At 44.1% G+C, this 17,854-nt stretch overlaps 1 protein-coding gene across 1 annotated transcript in view; it reads right to left on the minus strand.

The window, feature by feature from the left end:
* CDH23 (cadherin related 23) overlaps window positions 1-17,854 on the minus strand; it is a 357,372-nt gene that overhangs the window by 13,412 nt on the left and 326,106 nt on the right. The window contains exons 37-41 of the mRNA XM_044660245.1: window positions 15,702-15,818; window positions 8,770-8,994; window positions 4,313-4,482; window positions 3,554-3,691; window positions 996-1,115 (exon numbers count right to left, since the gene is read on the minus strand). Coding sequence (XP_044516180.1) covers window positions 996-1,115; window positions 3,554-3,691; window positions 4,313-4,482; window positions 8,770-8,994; window positions 15,702-15,818 — 770 coding nt within the window. The remainder of the gene's footprint in view (window positions 1-995; window positions 1,116-3,553; window positions 3,692-4,312; window positions 4,483-8,769; window positions 8,995-15,701; window positions 15,819-17,854) is intronic.

Genomic DNA, 17,854 nt, shown 5'->3' on the forward strand with positions numbered 1-17,854 from the left:
GAGAGGACCCTCCCTTATTTTAGTCTTTACTCAATGACACGCTCTCAGTTTCTCCAGATTTTAGGTGTTCCTGACCTTAGACTAATACAGTTGGTGGTCCTAACTTGGGGTCCTATTTGTTGAATCTCTTTGTCCCAAAAATCTTAATCTTGGGTCATTTGGCCTGATGACCTGACCCAGATGGCTCCCTGTTCTTGACAATTAGGTATACTGTCCTTAATCTTGAGTAAACCATTGGTAACGTCTCCACTGTTACACTCATGGCTCTCTCTGATGCCTCACCATTTGCTTACAGGCAACCCTAGGTTTCAAAGACTAAGGCTGTAGAAGCAAATCAAAAAAGCTTTGAATACAGGGATGGAAATGAACCATGTCTGTCATTGTCTATTGAACCTAGACAAGTTTGTAAAGGTTCATCATCATGCCTCCAGCCTTTGTGGCTAGTTTTTCAGTCATATCAATTCTCAGAAACTGTCTACCAATGTTGCAATCTGCGTTGATGGAGAGAGTACCCACCTTGAAAAAAAAGATCACAGATGCTTGAAGGAGGAAGGGACCAAGCCCCCCCTTTTTTTTGGATAACTAAAATATCCCACTTAGAGTTGGGAAGAGGGTAGCTTTGAAGGGACCAGAACTTCCATGAAAAACTTTCTTTCTCACCCCAAGTTTGATATCAGAAAGCTCCACCCTCTCATAGTCCTGCTTCTAGCCCATCCAGAGTCTCTCAGTCACGTGTTTAATGTTTAAAATGTGATAAAATAAAATAAAAAAATATAATGTTAAATATTTAATGGTTGACTGAGAAAGTGAACATGAAACAGAAGAGGGGATGCTAGGAGCAGTGGTAGCAGGAAGGAGATGTAGGTTGTCTTACACACCTGACAGCCTCTTTTTCTTAGAAGAATCAGCCTGCTGATCCTTCTCTCTCCTGACCCTCTGTCCTCCCCAAATTATCACCTCCCCACCTCAGTATCCCTTAGAGTAGCACTCCTCACCTGGACTGAATTCTCTCTGCGGTTGCTGGGTATGTCCCCAGGGTTGTCCTTGGCTAAGGCTGTAAGGATGTAGTGAGCCTTTGTCTCTCGGTCCAGGGAAGACAGCACGTAGATATCTCCCTAGAGGAGTGGGAGGGGTTGGCTTCAGTCTCTGTTCTCCGTGCCCAGCCCCAGCCAGCCTAAGGCCTGCACTGTGGAGTGCATCGCTGAAGGGGAGAGGCTGGTGATCTTGTTGGGTGATATCTGTAGAAGGAGACTCACCCAACTGGGTGTGCTGAACTTTGTTCCTCTAAATGAGTTGAGATGGCTTCTACCACCTCTAAAATCCTGTAGTCCTCACTGTCCATACCTTTTAGGGACATCATCTCATAATGTTAGTGATCATTCCATAAGAAGACCCACCTTTTTACTCTTTTTTTCCAGGGAGGAGCTGAATGTTTCTGTGAGCTGTGAGCTCACTTTATTTAGACTGTTTTTAAGAGCACATTTTAATTTCTAAGCTTTTAGCTAATATAAATGATGTTAGTCAATAAAACTGTGCAATTGTACTTATTGCTCATATGTATTGTAAGGGTTAAAATAGGAGTTTTGACAAAATAAGAGAGCAGCTTTTAATAATTTAAGTTTTAATGAGAATATAGTAGAGTTGTAAATTAATATTATCTCTTTAAGCCAGAGAAAAGAAAACTTCTAGCAGCTTTTAACAATTAACAATTTAGTTTAATTAAAATGGAGATAGTAAAAGAATATAGTAAAGGAGGGAAAGATAAGAAAGAGGAAAGAGAGATTATTATTCTTATCCCCCATAACTATACCCCAAATTCCCAATACTATCTAAAATTTCCAAAAACTATTTCTAACTGTCTTCTGAGGAGTTTCTTCTTGCCTGGCAAACACCAGGCCTACTCTAACCTACTCTATCTATAAGTGATTCACTAACTCCCTAACTCCCTAAATAATGGACAGCTACCACGCACTCACTCGTTTAATCAGTTTTCTATCACCAACTGTCAGTAGCCAACTGACAGCATTTGAATCAGACCTCCTGCTCTAGAGATCCCAGAGGCAAAAAGCCCTCTAAAGGCTAAAGCTAAAAGCCCTCTTAGTAAGCTCAGGCCTGCCTTTATATTCCAGCAACTAAATGCCAACCCACACTATGTAATAAGGGAATTAGGGAAAGTTAAGCAAAAGGCATAAGTTAGCTGGATTGCTTAACTTTCTCTAATTCCCTTATTATAACTACCAGCAACCAACCCCCCAACCCGACCCCCAACCAACCCACACCCAGCAGCCACCTTCCCCACAATTGCCAGCCCTCACTATCAGCAAATGACCCCCAACTGTCAGCAACTGACAGCCTGCAACTGACTCTGGCTCAGTAGGGGCGCCCTGGTTCCTACTTCCTGTCACTGTGGGCTGGTTCATCCCTACACATCTCTATGATAAGAGGACCTCCAGGTCCTCCATTAAATTAAAGAAATTAAATAATTCCTTTTTATAGTATACAGGAAGGAGAGAAAGAATTCCTTGTTCAGACACAGGAGACTCTATAGTCAGTGAATGGTGACTTAGGGCTTGGAGCTAATTTATAACCACTGGGAAAATTGGGAGAGGTCGGTGTTATACTTGTATGCCTGGTAAGAACTGCAGATCGATATACTTCTACTTTGAATCATGCATTGGTAAGAACAGCAGGTTAACAATCCCTATCCTAGACATCTTCCTAAATCACTAGATCACACAGTCAATATGTAGCAGAGGTGAGACTTAAAACCTAGGTCTTCCTGGTTCCAGTCAGTTCTCTATCCACTCTGCCACACTGCCTTTCTATAAAACAAACATTTACTTAGTGACTGATTTACCAAGTATGTTCTACCAAGTATGGGGCAGAAGTTGAAGGACCTGAGATTCTTTAATGTAGGAAGAATTATTCATAAATCTCTTAATGGCTATAAAGAGTTATTATAGAGAGAATGGTGACTCATTGTCCTGCTTGTCTCCTAAGAGAGAAGGAGTAGAAATTGATTTAAGCTGAGATTCTCATAAACTCTAAGAATGATCTGGAAATTAGCATCACTAGTCAGTACAATGGCCTTCATAGATTTAGGAAGGAACCTTGGAGATCATTGTGCTTCCTGCATCCATTTTACAGAGGAGAGAATTGAGGTCTGGGGAGGGAAAGTGATCTGCCCAAACAGCTTGTTAGTGACTGAGTAGGGACTTGAACCCATATCCTAGTTCAGTGATCCATTGTATTATGATGCCACCTCTGAAGTGACTGACGGTTGTTAACTACAGAATTGGGAAATCAAATCTTCATAGATCTGGGAGATTTGAACTCAGAGGAATGTAAATGGATGTGATCCTCAGCCATTATTCTCCTCCCTCCATACACTTCATTCTTTCCCCCTAATAATCACCATCCTCCCTGTACCTTCTGGGTTCCTTGAGGTGAAGGACAGTTTCATTTTCATTTCATTCTTTGTGTCCCCTGTGCCTATCATGGCACCTAGTATATCCTGAGTGCTTAATGAATGCCTGTTAATTGACTCATTTACCGTGGTGGGATTGATCCCAAATTTGCCTTCTCCATCCACCAGACTGTACTCTATGAGGGCAAAGGCACCTGAGTCAGCATCAGTGGCGGTGACAGTGAGGATGATTGTGCCCACTGGTGCGTCCTCAAACACAGATTCCTGGAGCCAGGTAGGAAGACAGAAGGAAGAGAGAGCTTAGACGTCAGCAAATAAAAGCTCTTAATACTTCAGCCCCCCTCTAAGTTTGTGAGTTCAAGGCTGATAGATTCTCTAGCATGAGAGTGAATGGGGGATACAGAGCCTAAAGGTTGGCACTCTAACAAGAATATCTAAAATTTTATAAGTTTACAAAGAGATTGACAGACGTTATATCACATTGATTACAACCACCACATGAGTTAGGTCCTGTTATTACCCCCACTTTACAAATGAGGAAATTGAGGCTGAGAAAGATTCAGTGACTCAGACCCAGGGTCTGAGCTGAGATTCAGACTCAGGTATTCCAGCACTCCAACCATTTTGCCCACCAGATGCCTTTAGATCTGTCATGTTTGTCTGGTGGCTTGTAGACAGGGGCGGCATTAAGTCACTGGCTGGCTTCCAAGTGACATTCCACATGATATCACAAACCTATAACAATTCCTTCCCTCGGAAGATTCATGCAGGGGCTTGTTATGTTACAGAAACACACCCATCCTGCTGAGGGATGGCAGTCTATCCCTGCCTGCTCTGCCCACGGTGCACTTCTTCCAGCAGCCTCAATGGCCAACCTCCACCCACCTGATAGGAGAGCTCGTCGAAGATGGGATTGTTGTCATTGATGTCCACAATTTCCAGGTAGACAGGGATCTGAGCAGCCCTGGGAGGGGAGCCATTGTCTGCTGCTTGGACGGTAAAATTGACCCAGTGCACCTCTTCATAGTCCACAGTCCGATTGGAGATGATCTTCCCTGAAATACAGAGGAATCTGCCATTCTCTTCATATCTTCCTCAGCAAGAGTAAAGCTAAGTGGGTCTCAGAGTTAAAATCTATTGGGGAGGCAAGTATGGGGCAGGAGAAATGGGCATCAAAGTACCTGGGTTCAAATCCTATTTGCTGCCTATATAACTTTCACCTGAATATGTGTCGGGCACTGTGCAAAATACTGAAGATACAATAAAGGGCAAAAGATAGTCCCTGCCATGAAAGAGAAATTATTTTCTCTCTGATGAGCCTCAGTCACTTGCTCTACCAAGGAAAGGGCTTGTATCCAAAAATTTTTTTTAAACGCTTACCTTCCATCTTGAAGTCAATACTGTGTATTGGCTCCAAGGCAGAAGAGCGGTAAGAGCTAGGCAATAGGTGTCAAATGACTTGTCCAGGGTCACACAGCTGGGAAGTGTCTGAGGTCAGATTTGAACCTAGGACCTCCCGTCTCTAGGCCTGGCTCTCAATCCACTGAGCTACCCAGCTGCCCCCCTGTATCCAAATGTTTTTTAAAGTTCCTATGTGAACTCTTTCCCCACCCCAAGCCCATATCTTCTTAGCCTAGTTGTACCAGATCTCAAACTGTACTATAAAGCAATAATCATCAAAACGGTCTGGTACTGGCTAGGAGATAGAATGACAGATCAATGGAATTGATTAGATACACAATACACAGGGGTAAATGATCTCAGCAACCTCATTTTTTATAAATTCAAAGACCCCAGCTTTTGGGTTAAGAACTAGCTATCTGATAAAAACTGCTGGGAAAACTGGGAAATAGTATGGCAGAAATCAGGTATAGACCAATATCTCACGCCCTATACTAAGATAAGGTCAGAATAGGTATATGATTTAGATATAAAGCATGATACCGTAAGGAAATCAGGGGAGCATGGAATAGTTCATCTGGCAGGTCTTTGGAGAGGGGAAGAATTTATGATCACACACAGAATAGAGAACCTTACAAGATGTAAAATCAATAATTTTGACTATACTAAACTAAAAAATTTTTTTTGTACAAACAAAACCTTTGCCTTCTTCTTAGAATTGATATTAATTCCAAGGCAGAAGAGAAGTAAAAGCTAGGCAATTGTGGTTAAGCGACTTGCCCAGGGTCACATAGTTAGGAAGTATCTAGAGATTTGAACCCAGGACCTCCCATCTCTAGGCCTGGCTCTCCATCCTTTAGGCCACCTACTTGTCCCTTCCATTCTCTTCTAAACCCCTCTTCCATCTAGCTTTAGATCTCATCCATCTTCCCCTCCCTCCAATGTTACCAGTGATCTTTCAGCTGCCAGATCGAATAGTCTTTTCTCTCTTTTCTCCATCATTCTCCTTTTTAACCTCTCTGCAACATTTAACCCTGTTCATGATTTCCTTCTTTTAGATGTCCTTCTCTTAGAGTTTTCTTGCCCACTAATTGTGGGCACATCCCAAGGTTCTGTCTTGGACTCTCTTCTCTCTCTTTCCTTTTTCTTTCTCAATTCCAGGCATTTCCTCTTGTTGTCTTCCCTGCCTGGAATGCTCTCCTTCCTCGGTTCTAGCTACTGTGACTTCTTTTAAGTCCAATGAAAATCCTGCTTCTACAAAAAGTCTTTCTTAATTCTAGAGCTTGCCAATGATTTCTTAATTCGAGTCTTCCTTCTCAGCTATTTCCTTAGTTTTAATAATTTAATTAATGATTTATACCTGCTTGTAATTTTTTTTTTGCCTATTGTTTTCCCCATTAGGTTGTGAGCTCTTTGGTGGCAAGGACTATCTTTCAGCCTTTAATGTATCTCCAGTGCTTTGGCTAGTGCTTAATACATAGTAGGCACTTATGAAATATTTACTGACTGACTGACTTGGTGCTCTCCTCAGCTCCCATGAGTTCAATAATCGCAGCTCTGCATTTCTATAGAGACGATTCCCAGATCTATCTATCCAGTCCTAGCAGCTCTCCTGATTTGGAATCAAGACTCCCTATTGAACATTTTGAGCTGGCTGTCTCATAGACATCTCAATCTCATCACGTCCAAGAGAGAAGCTCTATTTTCTCCTCTAGATCCACCCCTCTTCCAAACTTCCCTAGTTCTATAAAAAGCACCTTAGGCCCTCCTGTCACCCTACTTGATTTTTTTACTGATTAATTAAAAAACTTTTTCCGTGGTTACATGATTCATGTTCTTTCCCCCCCTTCACTCCCTCTCCCCGTAGCCAATGAGCAATTCCACTGGGTTTTACATGTGTCATTGATCAAGACCTATTTCCATATTATTGATATTTGCACTGGGGCTATCACCCTATTTGAAAACTCAACATCATCTTGGATCCTTCATTTTCCTTCATCCTACATTTCCCATCAGTTTTCAAGTCTATCTCCACGGCAACTCCCTTCCCCTTCTCTCTGCCCAGTCACCACCCTGGGACAAGTCCCCAATCTTTCCCCAGAACCATGGGAATAGCTTTTGAATTGATCCTCTTGCCTCATCTGTTCTATCTCCAATCCATCCTCCATGCAGCAGCCAAGGTGATTTTCTTAATATGTAGGTCTGACCATGTCATCCCCTCCTTAAGAGTCTCCACTGGTTCAGTATTACTTTTGGGATCAAATATGAACCCTTCTTGTTGGAATCCAAACCCACTTTAAACCACACCTAGCAGACCGGCCAATATGGCAGCAAAGGAAAGGGATAAATGTTGGAGGGGATGTGGCAAGATTGGGACACTAATGCATTGCTGGTGGAGTTGTGAATTGGTCCAACAATTCTGGAGGGCAATTTGGAGCTATACCCAAAGGGCTTTACAAGACTGTCTGCCCTTTGATCCAGTCACACACACCACTGCTGGGTTTGTACCCCAAAGAGATCATAAGGAAAAAGACTTAAAAATATTCATAGCCACGCTCTTTAAAACATGACCCAAGGGACAGCTGGGTGGCTCAGTGGATTGAGAGTCAGTTCTAGAGATGGGAGGTCCTGGGCTCAAATCTGGCCTCAGACACTTCCTAGCTGTGTGACCCTGGGCAAGTCACTTGACCCCCATTGCCTACCCATACCACTCTTCTGCCTTGGAACCAATACACAATATTGATTCTAAGTTGGAAGGTGAGGGTTTAAAAAACAAAACAAAACATGACTCATTCCTATCTTTCTGGTCTTCTTCCATATTCCTTCCCTCCATGCACTTTCTGACCCTTTCTCACTAGGTCACTTCCCGTTCCTCACGCAGGATGCCCTCCCCCCTATCTCTATAGCTCTTCCCTGGTTGCTCTTTATGCCTGGAATATTCTTTCTCTCTCTTCAGCCAGTCAGTTAATAAACATTTATTAAGCACCTACTCCATGCTGGCTCAGTTCTTCCTTTCAGAATTGCTGGTTTCCTTCAAGACTCGGTTCGTGTGCCGCTTTCTCCAGGAGGTCTTTCCTGGTCCATACCTCCCTAATAAGGCCTTTCCCGCTAAGATGATCTGGTTTCCACTTTGTATGGACCTTGCATGTACACACACATGTTTATACAACACATGGATATGAACTATATAAGAACATACACAACACACACATGTATTGCTCCACACTTGCACATCTATTTCATGTGTATGCATGTACATATGAATATATGGATGAATTTCTCCATTTAAATGGAATAAGCAGGGGCTATTTTTGCTTTTTCTTTGCATCTCTTGTGCACACACAGTGTTTGGCACACGGGAAGTGTTTGATAATGGATTGTGGATTGATTCCTTAGGATTCGACGTTCTACAATCTGATCAGGTAACGTGGGGAGCTGGTTCTGGAGCTGGGAGAGGCCAGAAGGTGCATCTGAATAAAGCCTCTCTAGGAGACGTGGTTGATGGCAGGTTGTAACTGGACTGGGCTCTAATTACTCCCTTTGGTGGAGGCGTGAAGACCTCTAAGGGTCCAAAATAGTTAACACCAACAGGCTAAAGATTCTCACACAGGCAGTTTCCCCACTTTGGCCTTCCTGTCCCCAAATTGTGTTATAATATAATATAATAGAGTATTGGGTAGAGAGGTGGTGAGCTGTATCTCCAGTAAGGCTTCTGCCCTAACCCAGGGCTGGGCACATCCCTTGTTCCCCTTGTCTGCGGTGGCCACTAAGGAGCGAATGGGAGCATCATCCCAAACAGAAAACAGTGGGGAAGGAAAGCGGGGTGTAAGTCTGGAGAACAGGCAATATCCATCAATCCCAGTCTCCCTAGGGGTAGGGAAGATGCCCGTTGATTCCCCCTCCAACAGGGCACCAGGGGAGAGTCTGGGTGGCCAGCCTACCTGCTGAGGAGTCTTCCAATTGGACGTACCCTGGGGGCACCATGTTGAGCAGGGTATAGGTGATCTGGCCATTGACGCCTTTGTCTGGATCGTAAGCTGACACAGCAATGAGTGTGGTGCCTGGCGTTGCCCCTTCCAGGATCCGTTCTGTGTAGTAGGTGATCCCGAAGGGCCGGAACTGGGGCGTGTTGTCATTGACATCCAGGATATTGACTGTCAGCTTGGCTGGGAGGGGGAGACAGAGGAGAGAAGCAGTGTCTGGGGGTGTAGGAGGAGGATGATGGGGGAGAAAGAAACAATTTCAGTGGAGGAGGCGGATTTCTTGCTGCCTCAGTCTCCCTTCTTGCGCTTGTAGGGTGCAGCTCAGGTGTGTTTGGAGGAAGGCAGGGGCAGTGGATGGTTGGTATAGGATGCATGGAGACAAAGAGCCTGGAAAAGAGATCTCTTGGGGATCTCATAAACTGAAAGGTAAGAGCCGAGCGAGGACCCCCAAGTTGGCCTCAATGCCCATCTCTCCAGAAGTTTGCAGGAATTCTATGAAGAAAGAGGATTATTAAGAAAATGGGGGCAGGAGGTGTACTCTTCCCTCCCACCCAAGCAGATCCAGACATGCTGCCCATAAGGGTCCCCAGGGCTCTTCCCTGACCAGTCGTGGTCCTGTAATCTCTGTTCTCAGCTCCGGTTTCATGTGGACAAATGGCAGCTTCAACACTGTTTTGGACTGCTCAGGGGGTAGTCCCTTGTTTTGTTTTTTTATTTTTTGTTTTTTTTTTTTGGTTTGTTTTAAACCCTTAACTTCTGTGTATTGGCTCCTTGGTGGAAGAGTGGTAAGGGTGGGCAATGGGGGTCAAGTGACTTGCCCAGGGTCACCCAACTAGGAAGTGTCTGAGGCTGGATTTGAACCTAGAACCTCCCGTCTCTAGGCCTGACTCTCAATCCATTGAGCTACCCAGCTGCCCCCAGTCCTTTGTTTTTGATTTGTCACTTGCTATCACATGTGGGTCACAGACCTCCTCCTCCCCATTTAATTCTAAGTTGGGTGGGGTGACATTATTCCTGGTGGCTGAAGTCTAAAGAATGAATGAGGGTGAGCTAATTCCATTTACACAGCTGCCCCAGTTTTTTCCTAGTTTCTTTACTTTGCCCCAAATGCCCTACACACATGCTCCCAATAAGTTTTCTTATTGCTTAGTGGCTTCTAAAGTGCTTTCTTCACCATCAACTTGTATGGTAGGTAAAGCAAGCAGCATCGCTTTCATTTTAAATAGGAGGAAACTGAGGCACAGAAACATTGAAGTGACTTGGCCAAGATAACCGAGCCAAGGCCACAGTAGCCAAGTATTGACTGTCTCTCTTCCCAAGCTGGCCTTGTATCAAACCTGGAGAGAGCCTTTAAACCAGTGTTATTGTTTCCTTGTGTGTCTGCGTGCATATAAATGTAGGCAACATTCATGCACAATATCTGCGTGATACATCCTAGATGTAGCAAAAGGGTGTCATTCCAGGGGTGCCGGCAGGGGCGCGCTGGCAAGTGCTTAACAATCACAGAACTTTCTTATGTTAAGATAATCAACAAAATAACAAAAGAAACAAGCCCTGCTTTGTATCGTGTGCCGATTTCTGAGGGGTTCAGATGGAAAATGAAACCATTTTAATTTGTTTAAAAATTCCACGACCCAGGGAAGGACACGTTATTATCCCTTTCCCTTAAAAAACAAAACAAAACAAAACAAAGCCCTTGCCTTCCATCTTAGAATCCATATTAAGTATCGATTCCAAGTCAAAAGAGCGGCAATATGAGTTAAGTGACTTGCCCAGGGTCACCCAGTGAGGAAGTGTCTGAGGCCAAATCTGAACCTAGGACTTTCCATTGGTAGACCTGGATCTCTATCCACTGAGCCACCTCTCGCTCCAGCATGCCCCTGGGAGTTGCTGACACTTCAGGATGACTTACATTTGGACCAATATGGTAAGCATTAGGGGCTGGGACTTTAACTCATGTCTGCTTCCAGTGTGTGGACTGGCAGGAAGGAAGACCTGGGTTCAAATCCCATCTCACATACTTACAAACTTGTAGGATCCTGAACAGGCCACTTAACCTCCCTAAGCCTCAGTTTCCTCATATGTAAAATGGGGACAATAATAGGACCTATCTCACAGGATTGTTATGAGGATTAAAAGAGAAAATATGTGTAAAGTACTTTGGAAATGTGAAAGCACTACATAAATATTAGTGATAAGGATGATGAATTCCATCTTTTCCTCACTTAGAATCTAAGCTCCTGTAGGGGGAGTCTGGGGCTTCTCTGATACGTCTTCATGGTACGAGTTACCCAGTGGGTGACTGGTCTGTGCTCCTTGCCTGACTCATCTTTTTATGTAGGGAGACAAAGCTTCTCATGGCAGGTGACGTTGACTCTGGTCTTAGAGGCCAGCTGAGGCAGCTGCCTATGAAAAAAAGCGATATTGCTCTGAAGCAGTCCCTCCCGCATCACCTGTAAGTTTCTAGATTTCATGCTCAACCTCTTCCCCCTTCCCCAAGATGGCTCTGCTTCCAGGCCTCCAGTATTCCTCTGGCCTCTGAAGAACACACCAAAAATAGTCTCCTGATATATTCCTTCTAGAGAAAGCAGCCACAATTTGTAGTCGAGTCAGATCACACCCAACAGGTTTAAGCATGGGAGGGATCAATTCAATTTAGAGAGTTGAGGCTCTAATCCATTCTCGGTTCAGCGAGAGGTCTGTCTGAAACACCAACACTATTCTTCATTTAGAGACCCACAGCTGGAGTCTCAAATATTCTTGTTCTGTGCTACCAATTCATCATGACTTGGTGTGGGTAGAATTTTTTTTTTTTTTTGTGAATAAGAAGGGCAATTTCTAGGGTCATTGACAAAGTTTGATGTCATTGTGGGAGTCTTTGGCTCATCCCTACAAGGTGTCAAAAATGGAAATGAACCCAGCTAGAGACTTTCACCCAAACCACTAGAGAAGATGCTAATCTCTCTTCTTAATATCATGAAGTTCAGGGCTTCTGATTTCCTGATTGTTTAGCTCTCACATTTCTGCTGGTTATACGTTAGCGAAAGCTCCAGCACTTCAGGAGACTTAATGAATCTTAGGTCTCCTGATTCTCAGCCCACTGAAGGGGATTCCTACATTGGGCAGGGTGTTGGATTGTATGAACTTGCTATTCCTTTCCAATGATAGGATTCTGTGATTGGAGAATAAAATATTCTCTAGACTTGGAGAAATTCTCTTACCCCCCAACCTCCAAACAGGATGATTTAAAAACATCCTGAGACCGTGGGCATCTCTCTTACTATTCCTTCAATAGCCCTCCAGGGGAAGGATGTTGTAGTCCTCCCTTTAACATCTCATTTCAGTAGCTAACTAGTCCTCTTTTAAAAAAATTCAAAGATATATTATTTCCCCAATTACATGTAATAATAATTTTCAGCCTATGTTTTCCAAAATTTTAAGGTCCAAACTGACTCCCTCCCTCCCTTCTCTCCCCTGACTCAGAGATGGTAAACAATTTGATCTGGGTACCATCATGCAAAACACTCTTCCCTATTGGTCATTATTATAAGAGAATACTCATACAAAGCCGGAACCCCAAAGTGAAAATGTAAAATACTTTGATGTGAAAGATAGTCTGCTCTAATCCGCATCCATCTGACTCCAACAGTTCTTTCTCTGAAGGTGGAGAGCATTCCCTGTCATAAGTCCTTTGGAATTGTCCCAGATTGTTACACTGCTGAGAGGAGCCAAGTTTTCACAGTTGATTATTGTACAACATTGCTATTCTAATATACTCTTTTTTTTAAACCCTTAACTTCTGTGCATTGGCTCCTTGGTGGAAGAGTGGTAAGGGTGGGCAATGGGGGTCAAGTGACTTGTCCAGGGTCACACAGCTGGGAAATGTCTGAGTTCAGATTTGAACCTAGGACCTCCCATCTCTAGGCCTGACTCTCAATCCACTGAGCTACCCAGCTGCCCTTCTAATATACTCTTAAAAAAATTCTTACCTTCCATCTTAGAATCAATACTGTGCATTGATTCATGGTAAGGGCTAGGTAATGGGGGTAAAGTGACTTGCCCAGGGTCACACAGCTAGGGAATGTCTGAGGCCAGATTTGAACATAGGATCTCCCATCTCTTGACCTGACTCTTGTTGTGAGGGTTTATTTAGTAATTTATGTAGCATTAGTGTTGGACTTAGCAGGAAGGGCTGGAGGATTCCAAGATGGAATGAAGGAGCAGGAAGTAGGGCTTGTGCTCTGAGAGGGACTCCATTAGTGGTTGGCACAAACTGTTGCTAGCCCTGGGAGATTTCAGAGTTACGGAAACCCTGCATCCATATTCCCTGGGATCCTGAGAGGTGAAGGCTTTCAACAAGTGGACAAGACCTGCAGAGCTGCACCAAGTGGGAAGTGGTTTGGGATCTGGTGGACAGCATCTCAAGCACATTCTCTCTACCTGGGTACCTTGGACCACCTTGGCTCTTGGCATCCTGTGATCATCCTTGGATAACCGTGAGCCCCAAAGCCACCCTCAGGCCCTTTAGCTGTGCTGGCCAAACCTGGCTTCCCAGTGACTCCAGTACTGCCCCTTTGGGCCCTGCCTGGCTTAGGTCAATTAGATTAGAGTAGTCAAGTCCTCCCCTTGCCCCAGTGGTTTGCCCCTTAGGGTTTTCAAGTGTAGAATCTCCTATCCCATCTTTTATTTAGTTACTCTTAATTAAACTGTTAAAAACCTTTACCTTTGCTTGCTGGTACCATCGACCCTGGCCTAGTGGTGAGCTGGGTGACCATTGGGGCCAACTGCCATTCTTGACAGTTAACAGCTTAGCAGTGAACCCTGGTCTCCCTATCCTGGTTGGTCCTGTCTCTCCTTCAACCCGGTGTGTGTACCCACAAACCATTTAGATCACATTTTAACATCCCTGGTGCCCTCATCTTTTTACACTGTTCACTGAGCTATCTAGCCACCCCAACAAGTATTCTTTTAATCTGACTTTGATTCTTCTGCCTCAAGAACACAGAGCTCTTCCAATCCCTCTGATTTCTCAGTTTTGAGAGTCATGGTTTCTAGAAGGGACACAGGAAGCATCCCAGAAGATCCTACGTACTCCTGTCTTTAGATTTGAGTCCAGGCCAGAGATTCTGAAGGAAGAGAAGGCACCTGCACCTCCTTCCCCAATGGGTGAGTCTGACTCATTTCCTTAAATAGACATTTTCTTGGATTTTTTTCTTACAAAATTTCTTCCTTAGTAAAATAGCTTAAGTCCATTCTCTCTAGTTGCACATCTTCACCCTACATGTGGTCATTGCTCTTCAGCCTTCTCTTGTAGAGCAGAATAATCCCAGCAGTAGGAAGAGCAAAGGACTTCAAGACTCAGGCTTGAATTACATACTTACTGGCTGTGACCCTGAGAAATCAATTTAAACTCTCAGAGTCTCAGTTTTTTCAACTATAAAAGGGGATAAGAATACATACACTAACTAGTTCATGAGGTTGTTGGAGGTGTGTGTGTGTGTGTGTGTGTGTGTGTGTGTGTGTGTGTGTGTGTATGTGTGTGTGGTGGGATGGGGAGAAGCACTCTTCAAGTCTTAAATTCTACAAAGATATATGCTATCGTTCATAACTTTTATACCTCCATGGACCCGGGATCTCACTGGTGGATCATCTTCCCCAGATGCAGATTGTATCCCATTTTCCTCTCTCATGGGTTTTTATCTATGTCCTTCCATACATCCACCATAGAAGAGCTATCTAGGGTGCTGGAGGTCTTTGGGCTGGGTCTTTATATAGTCTATGATTATTTAGCACCATCTTTATCTCTTGTTACTTACAAGTCCACCTTCTTTCTCAGCCATGCATCATCACCATTATTATTTTAACCTTTCTGCTGTTCATAGTTATATTAACTTCTCTAACTTTCTTCAGACTTTGACACGAGGCCTCAGCTACCTTCTCCCTCTGCCTCATGGTCCCCTTCTCCCACTGGAGAGTGCTTCTTGGAACATCCATTTCTCCAGTCTTTGACACCATACCACCTTCCTCTTTTCTGAATTGTCTTCTATTAGAATATAAGCTTCCTGAGGGCAAGGGCTGCCTGGTTTTGTTGTTGTTGTTGTTGTTTTGGCTTGTGTTTGTAGTCTCAGTGCTTAGTGTAATGTCTGATACAGTAGATGCTCAATAAATATTGCTGAGTTGGTTATAATTTTTAGGAAGGTAAAGAGAACATGAGGAATCTCCCTAGTATGCTGAATGGATCTTTTGTGACAAATTCATGGGAAGACAGGAGAGAGTCTCAAGATGGGTAGGGATGGAGGTCTGTGTTCTTTATTGTTGGAGGGAATACCTTCATCAGTGATGGTGAACCTTTTAGAGACTGAGTGGCCAAACTGCAACCCTCATGCTGCATGGGAGTTCCCTGCTTTACCTCAGACAGGGAGGGAAGAAGCACTCCCAGTTGGCTGCTGGGTGGAGGGGAGGGTGATGAGAGAAATGTCTTCAGGCACACATGGAGAGGGGGAAGGGAGCAGCCCCCTCTGGCATGAATGCCTTAGGTTCACCAACATGGATCTACATTGATGACATCACAGGAGGGATTCTTAACCTTTTGTTGTGTCCTGGATCCCTTTGGCAGTATCTGGTAAAGCCTATAGGCTCCTTCTCAGAATAATGTTTTTAAATGCAGCAGATAAAATACATAGGATTACCAAGGAAATAAATTATATCAAAATACAGTTATCATAATATGAAAAAAAAATAAGGTCACAGACCTCAGGTTAAGAACTTCTATGATTAATGTTTAGGTTCCTAGAACATACAGATAATTGGCAAGTTTAGCCTAAAGTCCTTGCCAACATCCAAGCTATTAAGCCAAGCAGGTAGGGCCCTTGGAGGGTTAGCTTGCTTACCATTGGGCACACTCACGGCATTTTCAGGCAGGTCGCTGGCGTTGTCAATCACAGAAATGGTGACTTCATAGGTGGCAACCAGTTCTCGATTCAAGGGTGATTTCACCATTACAGAACCTGCGAAGGCAGACCAGTCCCACAGTCAGTCCCATTGGAAGCTCCCCAGAAGTCCCTGCCTTAATAGCAAATGCTCTTAATTCTTCCTCCTAGCCCTTCCCCCTCTACTGCCATTCCCCAGAGAGCAAGGAAGGGAGCGATGACGTAGACGTTAAGAAACCAATTCTTGTCCCACAGACTTCTCTGGCCTCGTTTGGCTCAGACCATTCAAAACCATTCAAAGTCTAGTGCAACCGAAAGACCTCTCGCTATAGGCCAGTGAAAGCTTGGACCAATTAAATTAAACCTCCTCCTGTTCAATATTAGTAACCAGGTAGAATCAGATTACAGTGTTAAAATGGATGTTGAGGTCAACTCTAAATGGGAAAAGAAGTCCTAGGACGAGGGCAAGAGAGTGGGGCAATATTCCCCTTTGCCTTGGGGTGTGTGTGTGTGTGTGTGTGTGTGTGTGTGTGTGTGTGTGTGTGTATAGAGGGCATTATGGACTACTTGTATACACACACACTCACACATACACATATATATAAATATATGTAAATATATATATGCATATATATATATATGTCAGCGTCAGACTTTTTTTAGAAGCCTTTTCGCTTCCGCTGGCTATCTCCCAGAGGCACTGCCCAGTCAACCATGGGATTCTTCATCCCATAAATGTGAATGTTTGTGGTAGGGGCGCCATTTGGATTCCCCACACCCAAGGGAAGGATGTGGAAGGGCCATTATTCTCCTGGCTGTGAGGTAGTTACTTCTAACGCCTACTTCCAATCCTGGCGTGAAGCTGCTTGCCTTTCCCACTGTGACTCTTCTAAAACTGCTGTTTGGGATTCCTTAGGTCTATCTGGCAGGCCCCTAGGCCTTAAAAGCCCCCCCGCCCCAGTCCAATGTGGGCAGTCACTTACCCCAGCAGTGGCCTTCTCCTCCTCCTCCTCCTCCTCCTCTAATTCCCCCTTCCCAAGCCTGGGGAGTGGGGAAAGGGGAGGGGATGGCTGGATTCAGTCTGCAAAGGCCAATGTACCACCTTGGCTGATGATGGCCCCAGAGGGCAGCCCCACAGGATGGGGGAGATGAAGGGTGATGCAGTGGATATGAAGAGAGACAATGATATGAAGCAGACAAGAGATGAGGTGAGAAGTGATAGAGAAACAGAAAGCTCAAACCTGTGGGCCTGCCAGCCATGAGAAAGAGAGAAAAGGATTAAAACCAGTTAGTTCAAAGAACAGGAGAAATAACCATCGTGGGGGATGTAGGGAGAGAGACTCCACAGCAGTCACAGCAAAGCAGAAGAGAGAGGCAAATGGCAAAAGGATAAGGGAGGAGAAAAAACAAAAACGACAAAGTGAAAAGATAGGAAAGGAGGCAAGAACAGGATATGAAATCCAAGCAAAAAGGCAAGATGGGGTTTAGGAGAGAAGAGATGGAAATAGAGGGCTCATACTAAGAAAAAAGAGGAAGAGACTAATCAGGATACAAGAGAGAGAAATAAAAAGAAAGAAGAGAATGGAGGAAGGTAAGGAGAATCAGTGATCAAGGGAGCTAGAAATGAGAAGAGAAATTAGAGTGAAAAGGCAAAGGAAGAAGAGGAAGAAAGGGGAAAAGATTAATGCCAGTAAAGAAAATAATAACAATCATGTTAACTCTTGGCGGGGTGCCTGGACTTTTGATTTCATTCCTATAGGGAGCTTCTGGCATGAAAACTCTGTCCACCAATGCAGATCAACAAGTTGGCTGTAATTTAAAATCACAGAGAGTTTCCTGGGGTCAGTAAGTAATTAAGTGACCTACCTGTCCAGGATCATAGACAGAGAAAGCTTACCATTTTAAAAAGCATTTTCCTTATATTTCCTCTGTAAGGTAGCAGAGCTAATAGTTTTAGCCTTATTTTACAGATAAGAAAACTGATTTTTAAAGTTAACTCCTCGGGGCAGCTGGGTGGCTTAGTGGATTGAGAGCCAGGCCTATAGAAGGGGAGGATCTGGGTTCAAATCTAGCCTCAGATACTTCCTAGCCATGCGTTCCTGGGCAAGTCACAC

Source organism: Gracilinanus agilis, chromosome 2 (assembly GCF_016433145.1).
Source record: "Gracilinanus agilis isolate LMUSP501 chromosome 2, AgileGrace, whole genome shotgun sequence".
NCBI classification, from domain to species: Eukaryota; Metazoa; Chordata; class Mammalia; order Didelphimorphia; family Didelphidae; genus Gracilinanus; species Gracilinanus agilis.